This window comes from Engraulis encrasicolus, chromosome 7, assembly GCF_034702125.1.
Source record: "Engraulis encrasicolus isolate BLACKSEA-1 chromosome 7, IST_EnEncr_1.0, whole genome shotgun sequence".
Taxonomy (NCBI): domain Eukaryota; kingdom Metazoa; phylum Chordata; class Actinopteri; order Clupeiformes; family Engraulidae; genus Engraulis; species Engraulis encrasicolus.
In genome coordinates this window covers 21842812-21870375 of record NC_085863.1, presented here as the reverse complement: position 1 = coordinate 21870375, position 27564 = coordinate 21842812, and the positions used below count along the sequence as shown (strand labels likewise).

At 45.4% G+C, this 27564-nt stretch overlaps 1 protein-coding gene across 4 annotated transcripts in view; it reads right to left on the bottom strand.

Moving 5' to 3' along the window:
• The window catches only part of stard8 (StAR related lipid transfer domain containing 8), a 109884-nt gene that overhangs the window by 69580 nt on the left and 12740 nt on the right, over nucleotides 1-27564 (bottom strand). Inside the window, exon 1 of one of the 4 annotated variants that reach the window (XM_063203086.1) lies at nucleotides 15592-16123. The exons of the other annotated variants lie outside the window; for them this stretch is intronic. Coding sequence (XP_063059156.1) covers nucleotides 15592-15634 — 43 coding nt within the window. The 5' untranslated portion in view covers nucleotides 15635-16123. Of the gene's footprint in view, nucleotides 1-15591; nucleotides 16124-27564 lie in introns of those variants that run through there. 4 annotated transcript variants of the gene reach the window in all.

Sequence of the window (27564 nt, the reverse complement as noted above, 5' to 3'; positions counted from 1 at the left end):
AGGGAGAGAGGAGGAGAGCAGGGAGAGAGCAGCTCCACTTCCCTCCATGAGCGCCATGCAGGAGAGCGCAGGAGAGAGAATGGAGAAGAGAAGAGAGAGAATGGAGAAGGGGAGAGGAGAGAGCGAATGGAGAAGAGGAGAGGAGAGAGTGAATGGAGAAGAGGAGAGGAGAGAGAGATAGTGGAGAAGAGGAGAGGAGAGAGATAGTGGAGAAGAGGAGAGGAGAGAGAGAGAGAGAGAGTGGAGAAGAGGAGAGGAGAGCAGAAAGAGAGCAGCTCCACTTCCCTTCATGAGCCTTGCACAGGGGAAAGGAGGATAGCGGGGAGAATAGGAGAGCGGGGAGGAAAGAGCAGGGGAGAGCAGGAGAGGAGGAGAGCGGAAGAGAGCAGGAGAGCAGGGAGAGAGCAGGAGAGAGGAGGAGAGAGCAGGACAGGAGGAGAACAGGAGAAGAGAGCAGGAAGAAAGGAATAGAGCAGGGAGAGGAGGAGAGTGGAGGACAGAGCAGGGAGAGAGGAGGAGAGCAGGGTGAAAGGAGAGCAGGGAGGAGAGAGAAGGGAAGAGGAGGAGAGTGGAGGAGAGAGCGGCAGAGGAGGAGAGTGGAGGAGAGGAGGAGAGTGGAGGAGAGGAGGATGAGAGGAGAGCAGAGAGAGAGAGAACAAATTGGATGAGATGGGCTGAGCAGGGAGAGAGCAGGAGAGAGCAAGAGAGGAGGGGAGAGGAAAGAGAGGAGGGGAGAGGAGAGAGAGCAAGGCCAGGGACACGCTTGCTGTGACTTAAATTACACAAGCAACTGTGTACGAACAAGTACACATACTTGCAAAAGATTCATCCTTTGGAGTGCTACGCACGATACTTGAGGTGTCATGTAGGGGGCAGATGGCCAACGAGGCTGTCATACATATTTTCCATCATTGTCTGACTCTACTGCTATCTCAACATGGAAGTTCGGAGGAACGGTACAGTACGCACGTGTCTGCGTAGCTTGTATCTGGTGTTCTACCGCACACAAAAATGCACATGGCAACGCGTTTGTACACGAAAACTGCACGCACACGCCTATCCTGCCGCAAGCATGTCCCCGGCCCAATATCACAGGACAGCAGGACAGGAGAGGAGGACAGAAAGGGAGCAGGGAGAGGAGGGTAACAGGGAGAGGAGGGGAGAGCAGAGGAGAGAGAATGGCCTCATTTCCATCTGTGAGCCCCAGCAGAAGAGTGAAGGAGAGGAGGAAAGCAGGGAGAGGGAAGGAGAGGAGGAAAGGAGGAGAGGAGGGGAGAGCAGCAGAGGGCAGGAGCGGGGCTTGCCACTGCCCACCTCCCACACCTGTCGCAGGCTGCGACTGCAGGCAAAGCAGTCCTTCCATGTGCCCCGTGGGCTGCCTGCTAGCCCGTCTGCCTGCCTGCTTGCCTCCCTGTCTGCCTGCCTGCCTGTCTGCCTGCCTGTCTGCCTGTCTGTCTGCCTGCCTGTCTGCCTGCCTGTCTGCCTGCCTGTCTGCCTGCCTGTCTGCCTGCCTGTCTGCCTGCCTGTCTGCCTGCAGGACACTCTAGCTGCCAGGCAAGCCAAGCCGAATTAAATTGTGGTTGTCTTTCGTCACAATTCGTTTAACTCATGTGCATACAAAACAAAACTACCAAATAATGCTCTGTGTATGTGAGAGTGTGTGTGGATGTGTCTGTGTACACTGTGTCTCTCTGTTCATACCGAGGAGGGAAAACCCCAAGATGACCACCAGCCCATGTCCGTTCAACCACAAACCCACACGCACACACACACACACACCAACCTCCTCCTCCAACACACACCAACCACGCCACCACCCAGACCCTACTCCTTCACCCTCTCCTCTCCTATCCAACCCCCCTCCTCTCCTCCTCTTCTCCCCTCCTCCCCTGTCCTGTGCTTCTCCTCCACCCCTCCCCTTCCTCTCATTGCCTCTGACTTCACCTCCATATGCCCCTACAGAGTAAACAGGAAGTCTTGGGAGTTCTGTCATCAGAATAAGGGGATGGCTACAGATCCCACCGCCTTCTGTTCCGCCTCATTCCTTTTAGGGAATTTTGCCTCTTGGGTTAGTGACAAATGCGGATTTGCACAATGAGAAATTCTAAAAATAAATGTTTTACATTATTCTAACGTTTCCATCTGGCTTTACAAAATATATATTTTGCATTTCTGTGTGTTTCATGCCATGACAAATTACTTTTAAACATTTTTGTACAAAATGAATGACTGGTTGCCCCTGAAAATGGCAATAAAAGATGTGAAATTGGGTATTTCCTTTCAACTACGCTGAATAAAACTGTGCTTGCCAAAACAGTTACTCAACATAATCCCATCAGTGGAAAACAGATTTTATTGGATTAGTTCAGAATAAAAATGTATGTGATATTGCTGCAAAGAAACAGACAAATTCTGAAACCTCCAAACATTCTTAGTGCAGTTATACATCATAGAAGATGGCATAAGAAAGTCAGAACTTCCCCTTATCCTGTTCAAGGATAATAAAACATCACTTTGGAAACATTCTTTGAAATAACGATTAAATTTGGCATGAAATAGCAGTAAAATGCCATTTCTTTCTCTTTTTTCTTTCTTGGTCTTCTCGACTTTATTTATGACAGGACAGTGCAGATGGTGACAGGAAGCGAGTGGGGAGAGAAAGACAGGGAAGGGCCGGCAAAGGACCTGGGCCGGGCATCGAACCTGGGTCAGTTACATGGTAGACGAGTGCCCTACAGTTGGGCCACGGCAGGGCCTAAATGCCATTTCTACTTGAGAAACAGGAAACATTTCCCACACAAGGACAGCGACAGCGACTCATGCAGTCAACACACTGATGCTGAGGATTATAACATCACACTTAGCTGACGATTTTATTCAAGGCGACTTACAGTTATCTACAGGGTATTGGTTACAGTCCCTTGAGCAGTGTGGGTTTAGGTGCCTTTCTCAGGAGCACCTCAGCCATGGACTGAGATAGGGAGAGGAAGGGTGGGATTCGAACCTGCAACCCTCTGATCTGAAGCCCATCTCCTTAACTACTATAGGCCGCGGCTCCCCACATGAGGTATCGAATACTGACACCTCTGAGGATAAGGGGTCAGATGTCAAATGAAGACAAGCAGAAGAGAGACTCCGTTTATTAACCGAGAATCGTTATCCATTTGCTGAATTAATGAACGCAACGATCAAGATCTCATAAGCAAACATTTGTGGATGAGACAGCAGAGAGTATCATCATGCCACAATGCAATTAACTGCGGATGAGGCACTGACTGCCTGCCTACTTGCTTGCTTGCTTGCTTGTCTCGTCATGTGCTGCTGGACCTGATGGGCTGATGGACTATAATGCCTTGAGCAAGGTTGTGTTAACTTAATGAGGCTTTCAAAGGCCTCTGGTCAATGGAGACTCAACGCCTTCATTTCAGACTGCGGAATTAAATGACTCAAGGTGAGGTATTATCCCCACGCTGTCATTGGATGTTGCAATTACAGTTACTTTGTGGTGGCTGAAACACAGAAGGAAACCATGAAACTAATTTTCAATGTGGGGACCAGAGTTCTGCATTTTCAATCTGGTAATCATCATTTCACAGCCCATGTACAAGTAAGCAGTTTATTCATGGCCATGTTTGATTCTCCAAAATGTCCAATGGTTGAGACCACCGCACCCCCCACACACACACACCCATAATTTCAGGACCATGCTCTGATTACACTGTTTGAATTGCACTTGAAAAAACGTCCACCATAGGCCTTCATTGACATGGGGAATAGGAGTTGCATAAGAAAGTGCAGTCTGACTGAAAAGGCTCCATCGAATTAATCAGCAATCAATACACATACAAAAAGCATATTGCCTTGTTTTTCGCTATAGGAGACATAATAATGTATTCTCATACTGTGTGAAACAGGCAGCATTGGAAAAGGAGTCATTAGCGACTGAACAGCATTCAAACCCATGAACTCTGCTGAACTTGTGAAAAGTTTCAGACCAAATACTTCGAAATAAACTAGAAAAGTCTGAGACTAAAAGGAGGCTAACTATGACACTGGGGTATCATCACTAAAGACACCAAAATATAGATATAAAATATAAAAAGATACCACCCAAATACCAAAAAGAGAAAACATAGTCAACAATGCCAACTGTGGAAGCCTTTGAAAACAAATTTTTATGTCCTATGAGGAATCAGGCATGTCACCTTTAAAGGAAATATGAAAGGACATGCATACGATAAGCTGACAATGATGGCCTGTACTGTTCCTGATGAGACAGTTAGCAACCTTCATGTGCGTTAATGGGTTATTGTGACTCATCTGCACTGTAAATTGCACAGTTTTGCATCACTTGTTATAGTAAGGGTGAGAAGAGGCTAAATACATTCCAGTTCATTCATTCCCCATTAACGTTTACCTCCTCCATCACTCACTTAAATGCCATACTAAGACAAATCCATAATAAAAAATACCTGCAAATGCGGAACACTCATCTTGGAGAGCATCTTTATAAAGCAATCTTTATAAAAGGGGTTCCACACGCTTCTGTTTTTTCATCTGGTGCATCAACGGGAGGGAGACAGGTAATCTTGAACGAAGAGAAGACACCGGAGCAGCACAGATGGGATGCTTTTCTTTTTCATTAAGTGCACAACATGTTAGGGACTAACGTTTCGATGGAAAGCCTTCATCAGAGTCCAAGGAAAGTCCTCTGGACTCTGATGAAGAAGGCTGTCCATCGAAACGTTAGTCCCTAACATGTTGTGCACTTGATGAAAAAGAAAAGCATCCCGTCTGTGCTGCTCTAGTGTCTTCTCTTCATTCAAGTCATCTTTATCCATGCGTCTTAATTTAATATCATCCTGGTTATATGGCTGTTAACTTTTAAATATTTCTTTTTACTGTTTAATAATGCAGTGAGCCAGCAGCTGGATATCTTGTCATTTCATAGCCAGTAGTACTGAAATATGACAACTTCTTACAGGCTATTGTCAAATGCTTAAAAATCTCAAACCTCTTCAATTGCAAACATACTCTCTTAAAATGTATAGCCAGTAGCACTGCAATATGAAAACTTCTTACAGGCTATTGCCAAATGCTTGCAAATCTCAAATCTCATCAATTGCAAACATAGTCTTTTAAAATGTATTAATAATTGGTGGTTGACTTTTGAATGAGTAGCAACCGTGCTATGATCAAATCACATTCTAGATGTTTCCCCAAGATAAGAATATGAAAGCCATGAATTTAACATGCACAGCTTAGCCGAGCTAATTGGCAATAATCAAGCTGCGCTCGCAGCTGGAGTTTCAGAGAAATCCAAGCTTACATGCTGTTCCAAAATTCTATTATTGAATGAACCATGTATGCTTAGCTGCATAGAGTAGAGCCCATTACTACTTACAAGGTTAGCAGTGATTTTAAGTCAATTAAGTTCAGATATGAAGCAACAGTTACATTACACCTTAGGTTTCAGAGCTCATCACTTGTAGGGTTTATAATATGATATTTGTGCCCGTCTATGAGCTAAAAGATCAGAGTAAAAATCTATCACTCAAAGCAAAACATTTTTCAGGGTTACCTTTGCACCTCCTGGAGTGCAACACCTAACAAGTTAGCAACTTAGTAGGTTGACGACGGGATATTGCATTGCAACCACGCAAGTTGCTAACTTAGTGAGCGACGATGCTGTCGAGAAACGCACTCCTGTTAAAGATGCTGTGACTGCAGCTGGGAGTGTGATGTTAGTCTGCCATATCACCTTGCTAGTCAGGTCACTTCTGCAGTGGGATTCAATTCCACTGCATCAGCCACACAGAAGCAAGCAAGCCTTCCCCAGAGCACCGCTTTTCATGTGCCGCACTCTCTCCCAAAACCACACACACAGTAAGACAATATCCCATTGCCAACACACTCGCACGCACGCGAAAACGCAAACAGGCGCGTACACACACACACAAACACACAGACACACAGACAGACACACAGACAGACGCACAGACAGACGCACAGACAGACGCACACACGCGCGCGCACATGCACACACATGCGCGCACACGCACATGCAAGGCTGCTGACAGCGTTGGCGGGGCCCAGGACAAAGTCATCTGAATGCACCCCCCCCCCCACACACACACACACACAATACATACAATGTAATGAAAATCCAATTCTGGACTCCCCTTCTCTCTGGGCCCGGGACAAATGACCCCTTTGTCCCTTGTGCCGGCTTCCCTGTACACACACCCACACACCCACACACCCCTACAGTGTCTCCTGTTCCTGCGTGATGCCACAATCCCCAGGAGATGCCCTCAGCGTTGCCAGTACCCATAAGCCACCTCGTGTCAATCACCCACCGAGATCCCTCCATAATAAACCTCTAAGCCACCTGCAGCTGCGGCCATCTAGCCCTCTCCCTCTCTCCCTCTCTACCTCTCTACCTCTCCATCACTGTCTGTCTCTCTCAGTGTGCCTTGCTCTCTCACACTGTGTCTCTTTTTCTCAGCGTGTGTGTGTGTGTGTGTGTGTGTTGCTCTCTCACACACTACCTCGTTTTCTCAGTGCGTCTCTCTCTGTCTCTAGTTCGTTCCCTCTAGCCATCTTGTTCTTTCTCTCTGGCATTCTTTCACACTCTCTTTATCTCCCTCTTCACCCGTCTCTCTTTCCCTGTGTCCGTCTCTCTCCCTCTCCCTCTCCTACCTCTGCCTTTCTCCCTCTCCCTCTCTACATCCATCCACCAATCTCTCTACCACCCATCTCTCCCCATCTTTCTCTCTCCATCTCTCTCTCTCTCTCTCCTCGAGACATGGAAGGAGGACGGCAGAGGCAGAGCTATTCAGGATTGAGGCCAATATGCCAGCCAGCCTTGCTACAGAGAAACCCCTCAGTGTTTTTCAGAAAGCTGCTTTACCTTGCGCAAGTAAGCCAGCGCTCCGAGTTCGCCACTAAATTCCAGTGACTCAACATCTTACAAGTAGTTCCACTGTTTGAGCGTTGTTGTTGCTGGGTGTTTTTTTTTTTTTTTCGTTGCACAAGTATGAGTTGCTCAGTGTCTCATGCGTTTCCTTCTCTATAAGCGATGAGGTAGGATGATAAAGACTTAAAGGGACACTGTGCAGGAAATGGTCAAAAAAAGTACTGCAACTATGCTGCTCATTGAAACTGGGCTGCCTATTGCCAAAATTGATCTTTACATGAAAGTTTACTAAGTAATAAACAAATATTTTCTAGTATGGTCCAAGTACAGTATTTTTTGCAGATAAAAATGGCTATTTTTGGAAATTCAAAATGACGGACCATGGAGAAGATCCCCCTTTTCATGTATGAAAATTGCAATTTTTCCACAGTCATAATGAATACTTAGAATTTGATGCTGGTGGTAAGTATTCATGAAAAAGGTAACATTAGTGAATGGGCAGCATGAATTCTGGAAATAAACAACTAAAAATCTCACACAGTGTCCCTTTCAAGACACGGCTCTTCTGTCATGCCAATTCATCTGGAGCAAACAAACAGACGGCGATGATTCACAGATAAACAGACACAGCCGTACAACCCTAATCACACACAGGAAGGTTTTTTTTTTTTAAACCAATACCTAAATCCAGTGTAGAGAACTTAAATTCAAGCAGACTAGTTTGCTGTAAGGGGTGCACCACACACACACACTAATTCCCCAGAGTCCTGCCATTGAAGAGGTGTGGAAGGGGCGGAAAGAGGGAGGGTGGAAACGTGGGTTAGGCTGTAGGGCAGTCCATGGAGGGCTCCTGAGGGGGGCCCCGAGGGGAAGATGGAATGGAGAGGGAGAGAGGGAGGGAGGGAGGGAGGGAGGGAGAGAAAGATGCTGAAAGGCAGTTTGGGACAGAGAGAGAGAAAGTAACAGAGAGGCAGTTGTGGAGGGTAGCCAGAAAAGGGGGGGAGGCGGGGATGAACAAGTGAGGAGGTGAAGGATGGAGTGAGGGAATGATGAAGGGACGGTGGGGGGAATGGGGAGGGTTGCGGTGCTAGGGTCATGCGTCTAGCTGGGAGTTATTAGTGGATTACAGCTTTGGTCAACAAACACAGCACTCAGCTGGGTATAGGCCTACAGTATCCAGGAGCAACACGCTGCAATGCATATTGAAATATTGAAGAGAACATAAATTGCACAGCAAGACAGCCCCTTTAATCTTCGGCAAGACAACAATGCACATCGAGTCGACCCCTAAGGCTAGAAAGGAGACGGATGATGAGTCGAGTGCATAGGGCCCTTTTCTAGAAAGACGCCGTCTTTGTCTTTGCCTCCAGAGATGGAGAACGTGTTGCACAAAAGCAGACCTCGCAGTAGTCCAGGCAGGGTAAACATTACGCATGCTGCAATATGAAGGTAATACGCGCACACGCACACGCACACGCACACGCACACACACACGCACACACACAGTCATGCTCAGGTGAAGGTGTGTTGAAAAAAAAAAGAGAGGCTGGTGGAAAACTGGCCGGCTCACAGCATGACTGACAGCAACCCGAGGAAAGGAGGGGTTGGCTGCCTGCCTGGGAGGTTGCCCCAAGTCATGTGAATGCATTAGCAATACAGTGCCACCTTAGCCACAGGCTACACAGTCAGTGCTCTGTAGCACACTGTTCCAAGCATGCTTTCAATGGCCTCAAAACACATTACATATTCCCATTACAGATGGTCCAGAAGGAAATAGATAGAAAAAAATAAGCAATTTCACACTGTATACAATATGTGCATGCATGACGTTATTGTCAGTGGCAAATGGACAACACAAACACACACACATACGCACGCGCACACACGCACACCCAGCTGTTCCATCAGCTCATTGTCTTTTCAAGCTGAAATTAATTGGAAAGTTGCTGCATTTCAATTTCATTCTATGACCTGTGCATATGAGGAAATCGATAATAGAGTTGACTTGATGTTGCTGCATGGTGGCTGGTGAGAGGCATTACTCTGTGCCTGTATGCACTGTGAACACAATCATGGCTCACAGGAAGTCTCACTTCCTTCCCATCGCTCTTCCCTTTGCAACTCCTCCCTGCAGCCCTCAGGCCCCAGGGAAAACACAGAGGCAGAGAGAGAGGAAGGGAGAGAGAGAGAGAGAGAGAGAGAGAGAGAGAGAGAGAGAGAGAGAGAGAGAGAGAGAGAGACCTGATTCAACACACATATAACAAATTAGCATATGCATGTGTCATGGGCAGCCATAGCCTAATGGTTAGGGATGTGGTCTTGAGATCAGAGGGTTGCAGGTTTGAATCCCACCCTTACCTTTCCCTACAACTCCATCCATGTCTAAAGTGCCCTTGACCAATGGACCCAAGTCCACAATGTAAAAAATAATGTCACCTTACTTTGTTAACAATATGTAATGTAATGTAATGTAATGTCATCATAACCCCACTGTATACAATACCTATAATACCAAATTGCTTTGGGGAAGAAGTAGGTAAGTGCATGAAATAGTTATGTAATGTCATCGGTCAGATATTAACATTTGTGCTTCAAATACATATTCAGTGCATAATAGTTCTGAGGTGTAACCTATGTGTGCTGGAAGATGGATCATTGAGGGCAGTAACATGCAAGCAATATTTCAATTTTAAATCAAATGGTGGAAGGGTCATTTCACATGAAATGTAACACAGATTTCAATCATACTTGGTGTGCCTTTTTAGTAGCAAGGTAGCTCCACACAAAGATTCACACAAATGCAGTTCTGAGGTGCTACCTTGCTACTAAAAAGGCACACCAAGTATGATTGAAATCTGTGTCGGTCGGGTCCCAAAGTGTCTGATTTCACTTGAAATGACCCGGAAGTATTCGGTTAGCACACCATGCAAGTCATGTAAACTCTATATTCATTATGAATGTGGCTGTGTGTCGGGAATATTCCAGTTGCCAAACGCCGTTTCACATGTGGCAGAACTTCTTTTAAACCAATTTAGCCTGCTGCTGCGCATAGCCTACGTTGTTTGACCTTTGGCACCTGGAGCGACATATACGCTGCATTCAGACTGCTGAGACTTGAGCTTTTTTAATTAAAAATGTGGGTATGTAAGAGCTGAATGAAGACATTCTAATGCAAGCATTTAAATGCAACTTATTTCAAGTTTTTATGTGTTTTGAAGGCTAAGATAATATAGGTTTTAATACACTGAGGGCAACTTTTCCCGAAAAGGGCTTAGGTATTCAGTAGGCATTTGTTCAGGTGCCTTGGTTTAAAAGGGTTAAATTGAATACTGTCAATATCCCATGCATGTAACAGCAGTCAATGTTGCCTTGCCAACATGGGAACCTTAAAAGCATTGCAATTGGCTACCACCCTCCTCTAACTTAGAGTAATAGCCCTCTGACGCAAAAACCAAAGACTTACACTAAAGGAAGAGATGCGCGTCCACAGAGTCAGTCTAAATATATATTTGTTCTTTTCTTCAACATTTCTCAAAAGTCTGCAAACGGGGGGCTTTGATGGTCAGATTTGACAACCCCATATTTTTTTTCACACCATTCTTTTGGGAAGAAGCTTTCAAAGTTACATCCAACCTCTGTTTCACCATCATCACCCTGTAATCACACACATGGAGACAGCTGGAAAGACAGAGAAAGATGGGGGGAGAGAGAGAGAGAGAGAGAGAGAGAGAGAGAGAGAGAGAGAGAGAGAGAGAGAGAGAGAGAGAGAGAGAGAGAGAGAGAGAGAGAGAGAGAGAGAGAGAAACCGATGGTACAAACAAATAGAGAGGAAACAGAGAGGGGGAAAGGAAAAGAGAGAAGAATAGCAATCAAAGAAAAAGAAAGAACACTGAGTGTGTGAGAGTGAGAGAGGGAAAGAAAGAGTGAGAGAAAGAAAGAAAGAGTGAGAGAAAGAGTGAAAGGAAGAGTGAAAGAAAGAAAGAAAGAAAGAAAGAAAGAAAGAAAGAAAGAGTGAGAGAAAGAAAGAAAGAAAGCCAGAGAGAGCATGTCAACCTTTGACATAAAAATACCAGAGGCGGTGGAAGGTTCCCTTCCCCTTATGAACTGGCTATCCCCTCTCCCCCAACACAGACAGACCGACCGTAAAAAGAGAGCGACACAAAAACTCCTTAGCGGAGACCTGCTGGGGTTAATTGGAGGGTAGCGTTAAATGCTAGGCAAGCCGAGCGATGGCTACGGGAATGATGGTTGTGCGGCTTGAAAAACAAAAATGTCAAAGAATTTTCTCTCGCCAAAGAAGAGATGGGCTTGGTAGCATTCAACCAGTCACTGCTTTCACTCCGTTTTGATTGACGTTCAATCAGAAATCATACTTAGTAGAACACCGCATCATGTCAACAAAATGACCCACAAGTATTTTTCAATTTTATTCTATCAAAATACAACTAACATGACAGCTCCGACATCAAATATTAACTCCAAATGTTCCACTAGCACTAACCAATCAAACATGAGCTTGTGTGTGGCTCCATGATAACTGTCATCCCCGTATTGGGCCTAACAGCCTATTAGCCTTCTTATCAGGAACTGTATACTGCGTGCACGCACGCACACACGCACGCACACGCGCACGTGCACCCACACACGCAAACGTTTTCCCTCCATAAGTGGCATACTAATTAAAGCGTGTACATTTACATGCTCATCCCTTGCACACAGGCTCAGGCTTACAGTAGATAGCATCCTCCTCGCTATCATGCACCGCCCAAGTATGAAATGAAGAGAAAAAGAGTGGGTTGACCCTGTGTCGATGCATGAAGTGGTTCACAGCTTTAATTAACCCGCTCGAGCATGGCATAATTGAAATGTGTGTGGAGCGCGGTGTGCTTTTGAGAAACCTATAGGCCTTAATTAAAACCCTCCCATTCAAATGAGGGTGCTCCTCCGCATCCTATCTGCACGCATGTGGCGGCCCTTCAATTTAAACACCTTTACTTAAGCAAACACATTTATTTTTTCTGTCTACCTATAAATGCATACACTCACTGGCACGAAAATAGAGAGATAGAGGAAAGCGACAGAGAGAAAGACACTCCGAAACAGGGACAAACAGAGAGAGACAAGCAGACAGAGCAAGGTAGGCAGGGAGAGGGAGAGGTAGAGAGGGAGAGAGAGTGCCTGTCCGTATGAAAACCAGACACAGCGAGGTAGGGAGAGAGAGAGAGAGAGAGAGAGAGAGAGAGAGAGAGAGAGAGAGAGAGAGAGAGAGACAGACAGAGAGAGAGAGAGAGAGAGAGAGAGAGAGAGAGAGAGAGAGAGAGAGAGAGAGAGAGAGAGAGAGAGAGATTGCCTGCTTGTACGTATGTGTTTGCAGGGAAGTGATAAACATGGCTTGCTCTGGTTTCTACATCAGCGTGAGAGAGGAGAAACTGTTTGCTTGTCAACACCAGGGAGGGGAGGGGAGAGAGAATGACAGGACAGGATGGGGTGGCAGTCTGCTGAGAGACTGTGTGTGTGTGTGTGTGTGTGTGTGTGTGTGTGTGTGTGTGTGTGTGTGTGTGTGTGTGTGTGTGTGTGTGTGTGTACCAAATGGCCCAACTGACACAACAAAAACTTCTCCATTTGTCAAGACGTGATCAAAGGTGTGTGAAGGAATGTGTGTGTGTGTGTGTGTGTGTGTGTGTGTGTGTGTGTGTGTGTGTGTGTGTGTGTGTGTGTGTGTGTGTGTGTGTGTGTGTGTGTGTGTGTGTGTGTGTGTGACACAGGGAGACTGTTGACATGGAACTGGTGCTGAATAAGAATTTTGGGTGTCCTTGAATGTGAGCATAAGAAATGTATGTGTGTGGTGTGTGTGTGTGTGTGTGTGTGTGTGTGTGTGTGTGTGTGTGTGTGTGTGTGTGTGTGTGTGTGTGTGTGTGTGTGTGTGTGTGTGGCTATAAGCTGTATAACTACTGATCCAGGATGTTGCTTTCTCCAGCCTCTTAGGTTTGCCTCATAGGGGGCATAGCTGACCTTCACCACACTAACACCACGCCTCCTAACACGGCCTCAACATATATGTGTACGTACAGTATTAGGGCTAGTGTGAGTCGCTTTGGTTAAAAAGCAGCTGCCAAATGTAACCAAATGTAATGTGAAAAAGCCGGCCTCTGAGTTTGCCCGTTTCCAAGAGCTTGCATCCGTATTCTGATACAATTTGCACCACTGCCCCAACAAATAATGCCTTATAGATAGAGAGAGAACAAGTTGCGTCTGTGGGGTAGGTCTAATAAAACTTTTCAGGTGCTCATCGGTGACCAAAATGCAAAACTTGAGGGGAATAGAGAGGGTCTGAGGCAATCTGAAGTCCTTTGAAAGTCCTTTATTTTGATATGTATATCAAGCCGACGTGTTTCGGTCGCGTGCAATCTTCTTCAGGGCTAATTGAATAATTGCAGTTACGCGTGAGCCCTGTATACCCATATCTCAATAAAGGACTTTTAACGGACCTCAGAATGCCTCGGACCCTCTCTCTTCAGCTCAAATAATGCCTCAATCCATATTCTAACTGCAATCATCCGAACGACCTTAGCATTTAGTCAGGCTCAGGAAGGAGAAAGAATTTCATGAATTGAAGCCGATTCTGACGCACCCGGTCAGTTGAGTCCATCGCAGTTGGAACGCGGTGTTCAGGTGTAGCCTGGTCTTTCAACCACAACTAAAGATAGAACTAAAGCTAAAGCTAAAGCTCTGACTGACCAACTAAATCTCAGCTCACAGTACAGTGAAATCACACTGCGCAAGCAGGAAGGTTTTTTGACGACATTGTTTGCCTTCATTTACGTTCACCAAAGCTCTAGCCTGAAAAATAAGATGCATCTCTCTCAGCGTTCTCAGAGGGAAGTGAACAAGCCAGGGCAGGAGGACTGGTTGATGGCAGGTTAGGCTGTGTGTGAAGTTTCAATGAACAGAAACATCCAGAAGTAGCCTAAATGAATGGGAGAGGCAAGCAGGGAGGCCTTTGGTTTCCTTTGCTTGATCACAGTGTGGGCTCGGCCCTCAACAAGCAAGCAAGAAAATAATACTGTAGAACACTTAATGAACAGGAAGACATTTTGGTGACAAAGTTTTGGTGTGATGTGTGGTGTAAGGGAGCATACAGGAGGGATGCAGTCTACTGTTCAGAAGCAAAAGACGAGGCACACTGAACAAATTTGAGAGCAAAATGGGGGAGCTCGCTTACCAAAATAACCCCACACACAAAAATATGTTCATGAATCACAAATCACAAAAGGAACCCCAACGCACATTCCAAAATACACCCACAGGCACACGTCCTATTATACGCACACTAAATATTCTGTGTCTATGTGTGTCTGTGTGTATGTGTAACACACACACACACACAAAGCATTTCTTAGGGAGGATATGTTCCCGTTCTGGGATCTCAAATCCCTGTATTGGACGCTCACTCTTTTCCATGTCCTGAATAATGGCCATTGTTCCTGTTGGCTGTATGGCGGCTTTTGTCTCCACGCCACGCCAACACTGTTAAGACCCTGGCCCTCCACAATGGCCGCCTTTGATTCCGGTGAGAGTGCATTGCGTGTGTGCGCTTGTTCGTTCGTTCGCTCGTTCGTTCTTTTCGCTGGGTGCTCAAGGCCCTTTGCTCATGCAGTTATTACGTGTGAGCCCCCACCGACTGTACATAACTCCGTAACGCCATAGAGCTATAGAATCAAGCCAGAGCTGAGCTGTGTGGTGTTGGTGTTGGTGTTGGTGTGGCGTGTTGTGGTGTGTGGCCGAAATCAGATCCTGGTTCAAAAGGGCACATTCCCCTCTGGCCTTATGGGAAAAGACTGGGTCCAGGTCCACCCACTGGCCCAGGGTCAGTAGTAAAATGTCAAAGGAAAACGTTCAAGGTCTGTTCTTAGGAACACGGCCACAGGCCTCAGGCCAGTCTTTGACAGGCAACGCCACCCCCAACGATGACCCCCCCCCACACACACACACACACACACACACAAACACACACACTCACTCAGGATACTGTGACGTATAGTTTCTATTTGAATTTTTGTATGTAATAAAAAACCAACAGCTAACAAGGTTGTAGGCAGGTTAATGTGAGTTATGGTGGTTAGCCATGAAAATCGTTGAGCCCTTGCAGCAGACCTTGAATTACTGAAAGGCTCAAAGGCTCAAAATCGCCTACTGAACTTCAACAGGCAAAATCCCAGCTCTACTGAAGTCTTTTCAGTTAATGAATATTCATTCAAACAAACAAACTCATACATATTCATAACGGCATGTCCAAGACTGAGGCACTTTTTATTCTAAAGGACTTTTATCTGAAATATCCTTTGTTCTCACAGTACAGTGATTACTCTGCTGTGTCTTTGAAACGTCAATTTCAGATAGGCCAACATATGCCAAAAATAGCCCCTATGGACTGCGACCAAGCGAGAAATCAAAGAAAGCTTTAAGTTAATAAACCATATCCAATCAAAACCCTAGACTCACGGTACCCAATCAAAAAACCCTCCACAATCACCTCATATTTATTTAAAGTGAGCAATTATGGTTCAGTAGTAACCAAGCCCATCGGTTTGTTTCTCTTTATGCTCTTCCAAAAAGTAACTTCAAAACAGTCAACTTCCAAGTCAGTAGTACGGTAGTTGCCATTCACTCACCATTCTTCCGCTCAAGTTTCTGATACTTTTCCCCTTCACTCATGAGAGCGCTGCTCAACAGCTCAACCGCTCAGCAATCCGAGGCATGAAGTCCGAACTCAGGAAACGTCGCCTTCCTTCTCCCTTGGCTTAAAAGCTCCAGATTACATCGGTACTTATCCCACAGAGCTCCCCAAGACGCAAAATGTACCCTCAAGACTTGTCCAGAAGACGCACAGTTTGAAAAAGGCAGCAAAAAGAGGGCAATAGATTCCTAAAGCTAGCCAAATGCCCCCCTTCAAAAATGAAAAAAAAATGGGGAGGGATGGTGTTGCCAGAGAAGGCCAAGTATGTACTGTGCTATAGTAGTAGAGTTGCTCACAGACTGGGGGGCCAAGCCTGAGGGAGGGAGAGAGAGAGAGAGAGCAAGAGAGAGCGCAAGAGAGCGAGCGAGCGAGAGAGCAAGAGCGAGAGCGCAAGAGAGGGAGAGAGAGCAAAACACTGCCCTTCCTGCTACCATTCAGACAGACCGCCATCTGGTTCCTCACCAAATGTCCCACCTCAATTACCCCTCCCCTCCCCCACCCACGGCCCTACACCCCCACCCCCCACCTCCCCACCTCCCTCTCCCAGCAGGAAGACCAAACCACTTCAGACACGGAGAGAGGGGAGAGAAAGCCTTGGGGTTTGCAATGGGAAAAACTAATCCACACAAGCCTTGAGGTCTTCTATATTGCCATCAAGGCAAAAAAAGGGCGGGGGGGGGGGGGTTAGGCTATAAATTAAGAGACATGTGTATGGCTAAATGAGAACAAGAAGGTGATCAGCTCTCTAACATCCAGAGGTTGTGGAAGTTAAAGAAACCACAGGCTAGGCCCCAGCAAGAGGCCCCCCTGCCATTTAATCACTTGCTATCCCTGATGAACTGTACACCCTGGTTACAGTACTGGAGTATGGCCAGATCGGGATTTCTTCAAACCTTGAATCTATAGAGGCCTATTTTAAGGCACATACAGTACAGACAGGTTTACAAACTCTGACTGGATACAATTTCAGTTCCCATCTTATTTTTGCATCCGTTTTCTCTTTAGAGGGTTTTGAATTCACCTGAAGTACTTGATTTGGCCACAGCCCAATGCACCGCACCTGGCTTTGCAGAAGAGAGGTAGACACAGAGAGATACTGAACTATAAACGCAATCCAATATTCCAAATAGCTTTAACACTCATTCCATCACCAACTTTTCACTTTTCAGACCAACTCAAAAAACTCATTAAAGGGTAAACCTATGAAAGCTAATCAGTGAAAGAGGTATTTTGCATTAAATATGAGGGACCACGATTCAATTTGATATGCACTTGTACAGTCAGCGGCGGAGTTGCAGGCGGTCGAGCAGCATACTTGCCCCCCAGCCCAGCAGCCCAGTGGTGAGGGCCCTATTATGACCGTAGCAGGCCGTATGCGGGACCCTAACAGTGTTTTGCCCTGGGGCCCTGTTTGTGCCAGTCCCGTCGTACAGTCCCATCATTTAACCCTTAATCCCCCATATCTACCCAAACACTAAAAGGTGCCAATCCCATCTTGAGAGAGGAAAAGCCCTGCCAAGCATTCATCTCCCCGGACACTTTCCACCCATCACACATCTACCTGCATGATAATTGTCATGGTTATTAGGATCACTTGTTTTAAAAAAGGAAACAGTTGTGTCAAACACTATTGAGACTATTAACCCAATCAGGCAACTGTCTCACACTTTAAGACACGAGACAAAAAAAAATGGCCTTGCGTCATTAGCACACACACACACACCACAGAGTTACTGTCACATATGCACACCAGAGTTATGTACACACACACACGTGAACTAAAGAGTCCTTGTCCTTTACTGCACTTCACTGACTTGAAGACCTATCCTCTGCAATTCTCCTCGAGTACTCAAAGGCTATCTTGACGGTGCTTGAAATGTCAGCGTGAAGATGTCGACACGAACCCTTGACTTCGAGATGATTACAGAACAGGACTCAGCATCAAAGGCTCAGTCAGCCCTCAAGTCTCTTGCGCTCCTGTCCTGTCTGCCTCATCGTTCAACCAACCCCTTCCATTTTGAACATACTTCCTTACTGTAAATTAAAAGAGGAAGGAGGACAGGATGACAGCAGTTATGGTGGCGAGCTGAACGAAGGTCATGGGGAAACTCCTGATCCATCACCCTTCAGCGGTGTGACAGTCAGGCTATGATTCATCACATGGAGATCACCATAGGGTAGCAGAGGGGGTAACTTTTGGGATTGAGGGCAGGCAGGCAGGCAGGCAGGCACGCCTCTGTTATGAAACTTCCTCTTATGCGTGTTGTTCCTCCACATCAGTGTCACAGTTACTGTCAACGTGTGCCTCTCGGGGCAGTAGTTGATGTGAGTAAGGGAAATTTCCATTTCATGTACAAGTTAAATGGGCAGCCGTGGTGTAATTATTAGGGAGTTGGACTGAAGATCACAGAGTTGTAGGTTCGAATCCCACCCTCACCTCTCCCTACACCTCCATCCATGGCTGAAGTTCCGTTGAGCGACGCATCAAACCCCACATTGCTCCAAGGACTGTCAACAATATTCTGTAATATCTGTAAGGCGCTTTGGATTAAAAAAAAAAACGTTAACTAAGTGTGATGTAATGTAATAACATAATAAGTAAGGGTTAACGTTCGGCGAGAAGGTCGCTACCGTGGAATAGCAGCACGACAGAGAGAATCTTTAGACCCCGACGCGGAGCGGAGTTCTCTCTGTCTCTGTTCTCTCTGAAGTGCTGCTATTCCACAAAGTGACCGACTCGCCGAAAGTTAACCCGCTTATTATATGGATATACTTAAATGACTCACACATGGCGGGGACATTTCTTTAGGCCTATTTAATGTTAAGATTGTTGCTGCGCAAAACAAAACAGTGCCGTTGTGGAACACCGCTAGGCAACAGCTAGGTAGCCAGGACAACAGGTGTTGTCTATCACAGCAGCTGATTAGAGTCTTGTTGAAAAGTCGCTTTAGCAGTGAAAAGTCTTGTTGCCATTGGCAGCGGTCTGTTATAGACCAACCCGTCCGTTATCGAAAAATAACAGACGTGCGAACGTTGGGGAGCCCCGTTGAAATGAATGGAGCATTCGACTGATGACGTCACAACCATATAATAATGGACAATAAAGAAGTCTAAGAAATCTAAGAACTAACCTAACTGACTCCCCGGTGTTGTGCCGATATAGCTAGATCATCAAAATGAGCTACCATTTGGCTAGTAACATAGCCTTAACCCTAATCACTGACCCAGGAGCCGTTTGTAGCACAGCTCAACAAGCAAGCAAGACATTTTCTGATTTTAAACGGAAGGGTGGCAGTATTCGATTAGCGCACGAGTCATGAGAGGTTATTATTCATTCCAAATGTGGCCGTGCTTTCAGGAACATTCCCGTTACAGAACACTGTTCCGCACATGTAAACAGAATATTGCGGAACGAGTTTAAAGTGAATTAAAGTGAGTTGACTCTGAATGAAATGTCTCAACTAAACGTAGCCTCTGAGACAGGAGAAGAAGAAGGGAGCAGAGGGGGAAAGGGCAGGGCTTGGGGATGCGGTGGAGGAGATGGGATCATCTCCCCAGGCGGGACGGGGTGAGTCCACCGGTCAGCAGCCAAAGGGAAGAGGTGTGGTGCTGCGGAGTGCACAGTGTCGACTCGGCCGGAGCAGACAGGAAATGGCAGGGGAGCGGCGCAACGTGGTGTGGCGCGGTGGCCAGAGGATGAGTGTCTAGGAAATGTCATGCCGCTCGCTCACATCATCCCGCTCACCCTGCCCAGTTTTTTTCCCCCATCTCTCAGTTTATTTCATAAGTGTTTTGATCTGATAATATCAGGGCGGGGTGAGGGATGATTTAGCTAGGCCTCGGGTGTACTGGGTGGATGTGGGTTGAGAGGTGGCTGATTGAGTTGTGTTTTGGGCATAAGAGAGGGAATCCGTCTGTGCATCATGTGTTTTGGTGTGTGTGTGTTTGGGTGTGTGTCATCTCAGTTGCCCCATCCTCGGGCTGCCGGATCATTATATAAGCACAGACATACTCCGCCAGAAAGTCATCAGTGCAAAGAGATGCACCGGTAATGGGATGGGGATTAATTGCGATTGACTAGGCCAAAATATGTTTGCGCTGTAGACACGCAAGAGGTTTGTTGACATTTCAAAATAAGAAATATGGAAATGAACCTAAAACTTTTTTCCCGGTACCAAGTTTGGATACAGTGCCCTGGTGGTTTTTTTTTCCCTTTTTTTAAATCCAAAGCTGAATTTGAAAACATACTGCATCCGAAGGATGCCTGTAAAAAAATCCACAGAGAACACTTGCAAAAAAAAAATCAATGGTAAACGGACTCTGTCAAATATAGGGAAAGGCAAAGGCAAGGCAGTTTAACTTCAGACTGGCAACTTTCTCCTCTAACTGTCTGTTAGATTGATCTAGAATTTACAGTTTTGGAGATGCCAAACGAGAGCGGCATTTTGATTTCCGAAGAGGAGAGCATACAGAAAACAAGCTACCTGAAGCGTAGAGAGCACAGCATGGCAAAGACAAAGACAAAGACATGGCAAAGTTAGAGAAACTTGGGATTCCCAGCAGGAGGGAACACAGTGGTGATGGATGTACCTTGAGTATGTGTGTGTACAGGAGCAGCTCAACTACAGCGTTAGTGAGTGAAGGTTAACTTTGTAGTGCAAGGACAGCCCAGTCTTTTTCTGCAGAACATTTTAGTAGGAGGGGTGCTTTGCTGGTGTCAATCGATTGGAAAGGCGATGAAGCTTTGGAAATTGGTGTACTCGCAATACAAAATAGTTATCTTTTCAGGGGACCTTGTCAAGGTGAGAGATGCAAGTAAGTGCTGGGGAAAACCCTTCAAGACAGATTGCGGTATTGGTCATGCTCAACAAGAATTTGATCAATAACAACCATGTACTATGCAACCATTTAAAGAATACACAATAAGTTACAGGATTGAAAAGCCGCAATCTGACAGCCCCAGTGTATGAACCTGTGATAGTCAGTGCAAGAAAGCACCAAACCTGCCCGAGGCACGGTGCGCTGCGAAATGAGTCTGATAGTGGGCAGGCAGCTAGTGAGTGAGAAAGCCGAGTCATTTCATTAGAATATTCTCACACAAAAAAAGACGAAGAAAAAAAAACTGCCTGGGTGCCATCAACCGAAACCCTAAAGAGTGTGAGATATTTCTAAGGTATATTTGTAAATGAATGCAGTATCTCTAATACGGTTTAGTACCTCAACCACATGTACCCTGACACCTTACATAATGATAGGCTTATCACTCATTATTATTCATACAGTGAGGCTTCATAACACTCTGCTAAATCCATTTGTACGGACGGATATTAAAAAGGAGCACAAGCATTGAGTCTTCAAAACCCATCTCATGGTATAAAGACTCATTATAAATTGTAATTTTCACATAAGCACATTTCTAATTCATAGAAAGTGGAATGAGAGTGAACGAAGAAGAGAGTGAAAGAGAGTGTGGGGAGTGGGGACCACAGAAGGAATGTTGATAAGGCTTTGACTTGAGTAGCCCAAAACTGTTTTTGTTTTTTTTAATCTGAGCTAAGGACTGGAAAAAGCTTAAACATATTCTTAAGTACAGCACAAGTCTATTTTAAGTAGATTTGTCTTTTTCTTTTGACATCAGCACAGCCAGTCTTGACGGTGGGTTTAGCTTACTGAAAGGAGAGGAGGAGGAGGAGGATGCTCAATCAAAAAACAACAAATACAGTAGGCCTATGTGTAAAGGATGCCAACTAGCAGAGTTAGTAAACTAGAATGTTTGTAAACCTCCCTCCAGAAGCCTCATACAGTATCGGTAGTGCTTAACTATCGGTCTGGACCTTTAGCTCAGCGCGGTATCGTGCTGTGCCTCTCATGCCGGAACAGGAGTGACTAGGTGGCCGTTTCGAGCCCCAAGTGGTGGACTAGCGCAGGATCATCCCAGTTACACTGATGCCATAGACCCAGGATGGGAGTGAGGGGGTGAGTGTAACGGATGTTCAACCAGCAGGGTTCTGTGTAGAACGTTAGTAAACCTCCCTTCGAAACCTCATACAGTATCATAGCACTGAGCTATCGGGCTGGACCTTTAGCTCAGCTGTATCGTGCTGGAGCATTGACCGATAGTGGCAGGTTCAAGGCCCGAGTGGTAAACTAGCCCAGGATCAGCTCAGTTAAATATGCCACTCTCCACCTCGCAGGAAGAGCAAAAGCAAGTCTATGCCAGGCAACATCACCATCACCACCACTACTACTACCACCATCCTCCCACACATGTCAGAAGCACAGGCATAGCCCCTTCTGATGAGAAACTTGTCAAGTGTGGTTCACTTCTACTGTGCAGAGAAGGTAAGTGTTAGTCTTGTAGTGAGCGAGCGAGCGAGCGAGCGAGAGAGAAAGAAAGAAAGAAAGAAAGAAAGAAAGAAAGAAAGAAAGAAAGAAAGAAAGAAAGAAAGAAACTCACTCACACAAAGAAGCCATGGCCGCACTTAGTAGCAATTAACAATTAAACTGTTGATCATGATGAAAAGCAGAAAAAAGTAGTAAAGATGAGACTGCTCACATTCTACCTTCACATTCTAAGCCATGAGAGTCTAGAGTCTAGAGTCTATGTCTGTCTGCATGGGAAAGTAAGAAACGTAATTTTAATTCTTTGTATGGCCAGCGCATGTAAAGAAATTGACAATAAAACCGACTTTACTTGACTTGATGTTCACCTTTGTCCATAATTACTTCTGGGAGGTGAACAGGCCAGGGGATATTACAGAGGGACAGAGTGCCAAGCACAGCTCATTCAGTGTAATCGTGAAAAGTAGCCTATGGCATAAATGTCCATGCCCATGCTCATTGAGAAGATCAAAGGAAGAAGTGGTGCCAAGGCAACAAATCTCCATAGCCACCACCAATATACATTTTCAACAGAAAATTGCATCAAAGCATTACAATGTCCAATGTCATACCGCATGGATGCCTTAATGCATTTGGGTGATGAGCAGTTTCTACGTTAAAAAGACATGCTCAGGAAATTGGGCATGCGAAAGACTCCAGAGACAAGGTTCAATCCAATCAGAACTCCCATGCTGCATTGGAGTCACCACATGTACCAAAATATCATAACAGTTTAGGACGTGTCTTTTCAATTAGCCTAAGAGCGAAATCAGCGAAATCATGTTACATTGACACTCTCCCCAATGAGCATGATATAAAAAACCATACCAAATCCTTTCTGCTTCAGTTTATAAATGGAGTTTACTGGCACGTTACACCTTTTAGGCATTCATGCCTATAACCAGATCCATATTGACCAAGTCGGTAGGCCCAGATTACTATAGTGTCGCTTCAGGGACAGATTAGAGACAGATGCAGATTAACGTTTTCATTCCTCAGCCTTGGTTATTATAGAGAGAGAGAGAGAGAGAGAGAGAGAGAGAGAGAGAGAGAGAGAGAGAGAGAGAGAGAGAGAGAGAGAGAGAGAGAGAGAGAGAGAGAGAGAGAGATGGGGAGGGGGGTAGGATAGGATAGGATAGGATAGAGAAAGACAAGTAGTGGAAGAGACAGTGTGAGGGAAAAAGGAGACAGAGAAACAGACAAACATAGCAGGAAAGACAGGGGAAAAGAAAGATAGAAAGAGAACAGTAGCCAGAGGGAAAGAGGGGAGGAACATCAAGCATGTCTGACATAACCATTACTATATAATAAAGATCTAGCCGGCGTCTTCTGAGGGAAAAATATTCTGAGATATCACCTTTCATGAACATTAGTCTCCGAGCAATGTGGTGTGTTAAAAATCAATCAGCGAACGAGCCTCTGAGAAGACCAAGATTGTATTTCATAGTCTATATACCAAGCACTACCTTGCAGATGAACCCTCACATGCAGCATGTGCTGAGAGAGATCAGTGTATTTTTTTGTTCAGTCCCAAACAATGTGTTCAGCGGGTAATATCCTACAACAATCTTTTGTGCTTTTTTGCAAGCCAAGCCACTCCTAGCCAGGCCGTGCCCTCCTAGTGACGCAACACCTTCAGCGTTGCTGCTAGTCAGGTCAAGAGCAATGCACTTTCTCCCGAATAATTGAGAACTCCTCCCACTTTGTCAGGAAGCAAACAACCATTAGCAAACCAAGGGAGGCAGGTCAACCATGCCATTTGGGAAATGTTAATTGTTATGGCCTTGGTTAGACCAAGTCTGGACGTGATTTGAAAGTTGATGATAATCAGGCCAGGCCACTCCATCATAATGCCCTTTGCAAAACTGCTCAATAAGGAAATCGTGACCACACTGACAAAATGACAATGGATAATATATCTAAACACATCGAAACCATCTGCCTTCACAAATATCATAATCGCATCACAAATATAATGGCAACAATTTCACCGTCTGCCACAGCATGAGGCAGCGTAGTCATGCAGCAAAGCTAAGAAACCTGGCGACCTGAAATGTCTCCACAGTACATCTCATCAGACTGTAACAAGCACTACTAATTATCACATGGAGTGGGAGAAAAAGGCCTCCTGAACGGTCTTCAGGACAGACGAACACTTCCAAAGATCAATATTTGTTGCCAATTTGTCTGGTCTGAAACCAACTCCAGGGCAGAGCATAACTTTTTACACAGTAACAAAGTCAGCAGAGTGAGCACACTCTCACTTCATGATTTTTTCCACCGGCGTGAAGAGAGTTGTAAATTCTGGGTTCAGAGCAGACAGCAAAACCTTCCAAGCTTTCCTATTGCGCGTATGAGCGACGTCAGTATGTGACGCAGACTAGTGACGGTGAAACCCAAGACAAATTTTCCCCTGGGCACCATAAACTCTACTCCTTTACTACTACTATTAACAGAAAAGACTGCATTAAATGTCCGGTCTTGAATTGCACTCAGCTGGTTGGATTACATTTGTGGCAAGGTTTTTATGTCCTGCACATAGGACTGGCAAAATTACAGCAATAAGAAGTAGTTTTCACGTTTATTCACTGAATTTGCCGAAATCTCTCGCATACTGAGGGCAAGTATACACAGACCCTCCTTGTCTCTCAATTGACAAGCGCATGGTCAAAGACCCTACCTACCTACCTCCCTCCCTCCCTCTTTCCCTCCTTCCGTCTAACTTGCTTAGTGAAGTTCCTACCCATGGAGGGCAGCAGAGAGAATTCAGAAGTCTCTTTCCCCCCACTTACAAGCTGACAAATTATTCCGCCAAGACACACAGCACTGAACAGTGATTTACTAACTCACTGCCCTTTAAAATGTTATTCTAATGAACTTATTGTATTCATCATTTCGTAATCTTTTTAAGCTCATGAAGGATTTCGAATCATCACAAGTTACCAGAGACATCAGTTCCAAAAAAAAGGCTGTATAGTGTAGCAGCAGCAGCTGTAAGCTTTTGGTGTTAGAGAAAAGGGCACAATCTATACTAGTGTCCTTGGCAAAGCCCCCAGTTCAGAAGTCAAAACCCTTGCAGCAAATATGATCCTACAAGCTCTGAGTCAGCTGATTGTGAAGAGCACTCAAGACAGGTAACTTATATTCCCTACTCTGTGAAGTAGAAAGAAACTGTGGAAGAATTAATGACTTTCCTTATGGCTACATGACAGCTCAGGGTCCTTGGAATGGCTTATACGTACGTTGCTACGCTCTTGTTAGGCCTGCAGTAGGTGGCAATTGATTAAGTTTTTTTAAAAGTCCCCCCAAAAAGTTCCAGCATCATTACGACACAGCACACCACAACACACAGTGCATATAACAAAATTGCATTCATGCCTTACCCATGCAAGTGGGCAGCCCAACAAGAGAGTAGTGCATCAGGACAGTACCATGCACAGGGTACCTCAGTCTGGATGGAAAGCGATGGGAAAGAACTGTGTTTCATCACTTGCTTCCACTCCAGGTGTGGTGTGGGGAATCAAACAAGCACCACTTGTGTTACAAGCCGGACTCCCTAGCCACCAACCCATGACTACCCAAAATGTGCTCATGTCGCATTTGGGGCAGTGTATGAGGTAGTTCGGCAAAAGATATTATTTTAAGATTTTTTTGTCTTTTTCGACTTTATTCGACAGGACAGTGTGAGAGGTGGACAGGAAGTGAATGGGGAGAGAGACGGGTAGGGGTCGGCAAAAGGACCCGGGCTGGGAATCGAACCCGGGTCAGCCGCATGGTAGACGAGTGCCCTACCGGTTGGCCACGGCAGGGCCTCGGCAAAAGATATTCAATACGCTAGACCGACATAAGTCATAGCACACATCACCAATGCAAAGGAGGGGGTGTGATCCTCTCCTTTTGTCTGTGGCGTTTAGTGGTGGCTTGCATTACAATGTGCACTACCACTATCTATAGTACTAAGTTGGGAATCCATTCATTCCCAACCTCCACTGGTCTCGTTAAGGGGTGTACATCTTGTGTTGCATGGATCCCAGAAAAGTACCCCTGTGAATCATCTCTACCTTATCAATCATCTCTGGTTCAGACCTAAGAGCTCATCAAATCGTCAACACACACAAATCATATCTCAGTTCCCAGAGGGGAAAAAAACGAACTGGCTGTTTTTGGCAATCGACATGCGGTCAGTGGTGACTCCACAAGAAACACAGACTGCTACACCAAGTCCATCTAGTCTAATAAAACAAGCCAATATTTGTCTGTTCGAGCACATTTCCACACAACACACTGGCAACATGACAAAACCATGGTCAATAAGGAACAAAAACGGTTTTGCATTGTGTGTGTGTGTGTGTGTGTGTGTGTGTGTGTGTGTGTATATGTGTGTGTTTACACAGACTCTGAAAAATAAAAATCAGATACTACCAGTGTCTCTGTGATACGATACAGTTTGTTACGGACATCAATCAATAAAACAGTGTAAAATGTTACTAAAGCGGTGGGGAAATACACTGTCCACAAGCGATCGCTTTAAATTCATGTGGTATTAAATGCAGGGCCTATATTTCATTTTTTGTAGCTAGCGACTTCTCCCATAGTAAGGGGTTAGACCGGGCAGCAAGGCCAGTGGGGATGGATACTGTAAGTTCAGGCGTTTCATCATTAGCAGTAGTTTGCTGCCAGCATAAAACCTTTTCACAAGGCGGTCACTCAGGCCACCGAATTAACCTGAGGGCCACCGCGTCTCTGTGACCTCTTAGGCCTTGGTCAAAAAAATGGGTTTTAATTTGCTCCTCCATCACCTCTTAGGGCCTTGACCTTGAGAGGGTCAAGTCCAGATTACATTCAAACTAAGTCTAGTAGTTTCCCATTTGAGCTGACTGGTAATGGGGGGAAAGTTCCTAAGTGCTGTTCCTTGAAGCTTCGCTGTGGCAAGCAGAACCACTCCTCTGACAGTGATGAACTGGGAAGTAGTGGTAACCAAGGGAAACACTATCCAAAGTGATCAAGGGAATGCTTTGAAGTCACACAGAGGTTCAGTTGGTTTAGCTAACCTAGGCATTAAGTAATGAATTATAGCCCATGTTAATGGAAGTGAATTTTAAAAGAATTATTGAGCATTTAAAAGTTGACTTATGATCCAGAAAAATAACTTGGGAGTTCAACCAGAACATTAGAATAGCCTAGTAGCTACTAAAGCAGGGTAAAAAAGAAAGAAAGAAAAAGAACAATGATTAAATTAATATATGAAATCAATCATTCAGAGTTGCATGATTCAAATGAGTTTACGTAGTTTAAGAACCATTTTCTCCCTGAAGTCCGGAACAGAAATGTCTTTTTCTGTCGCAGACCACTACGTATTAATAGACCTTGAGAAATCTGTGGAGAATGACTTCCACTCTCCGGGTGTGGAACATAAACCTCGCGGTGAACAAGGAGGGCACTGTCTAGGGTTCCCCTGCGCCCTCACACACGCACTCTGTTCCACACATGGCCAGTAAGAGTACATGCAGTTTTGTTTGCATAACTT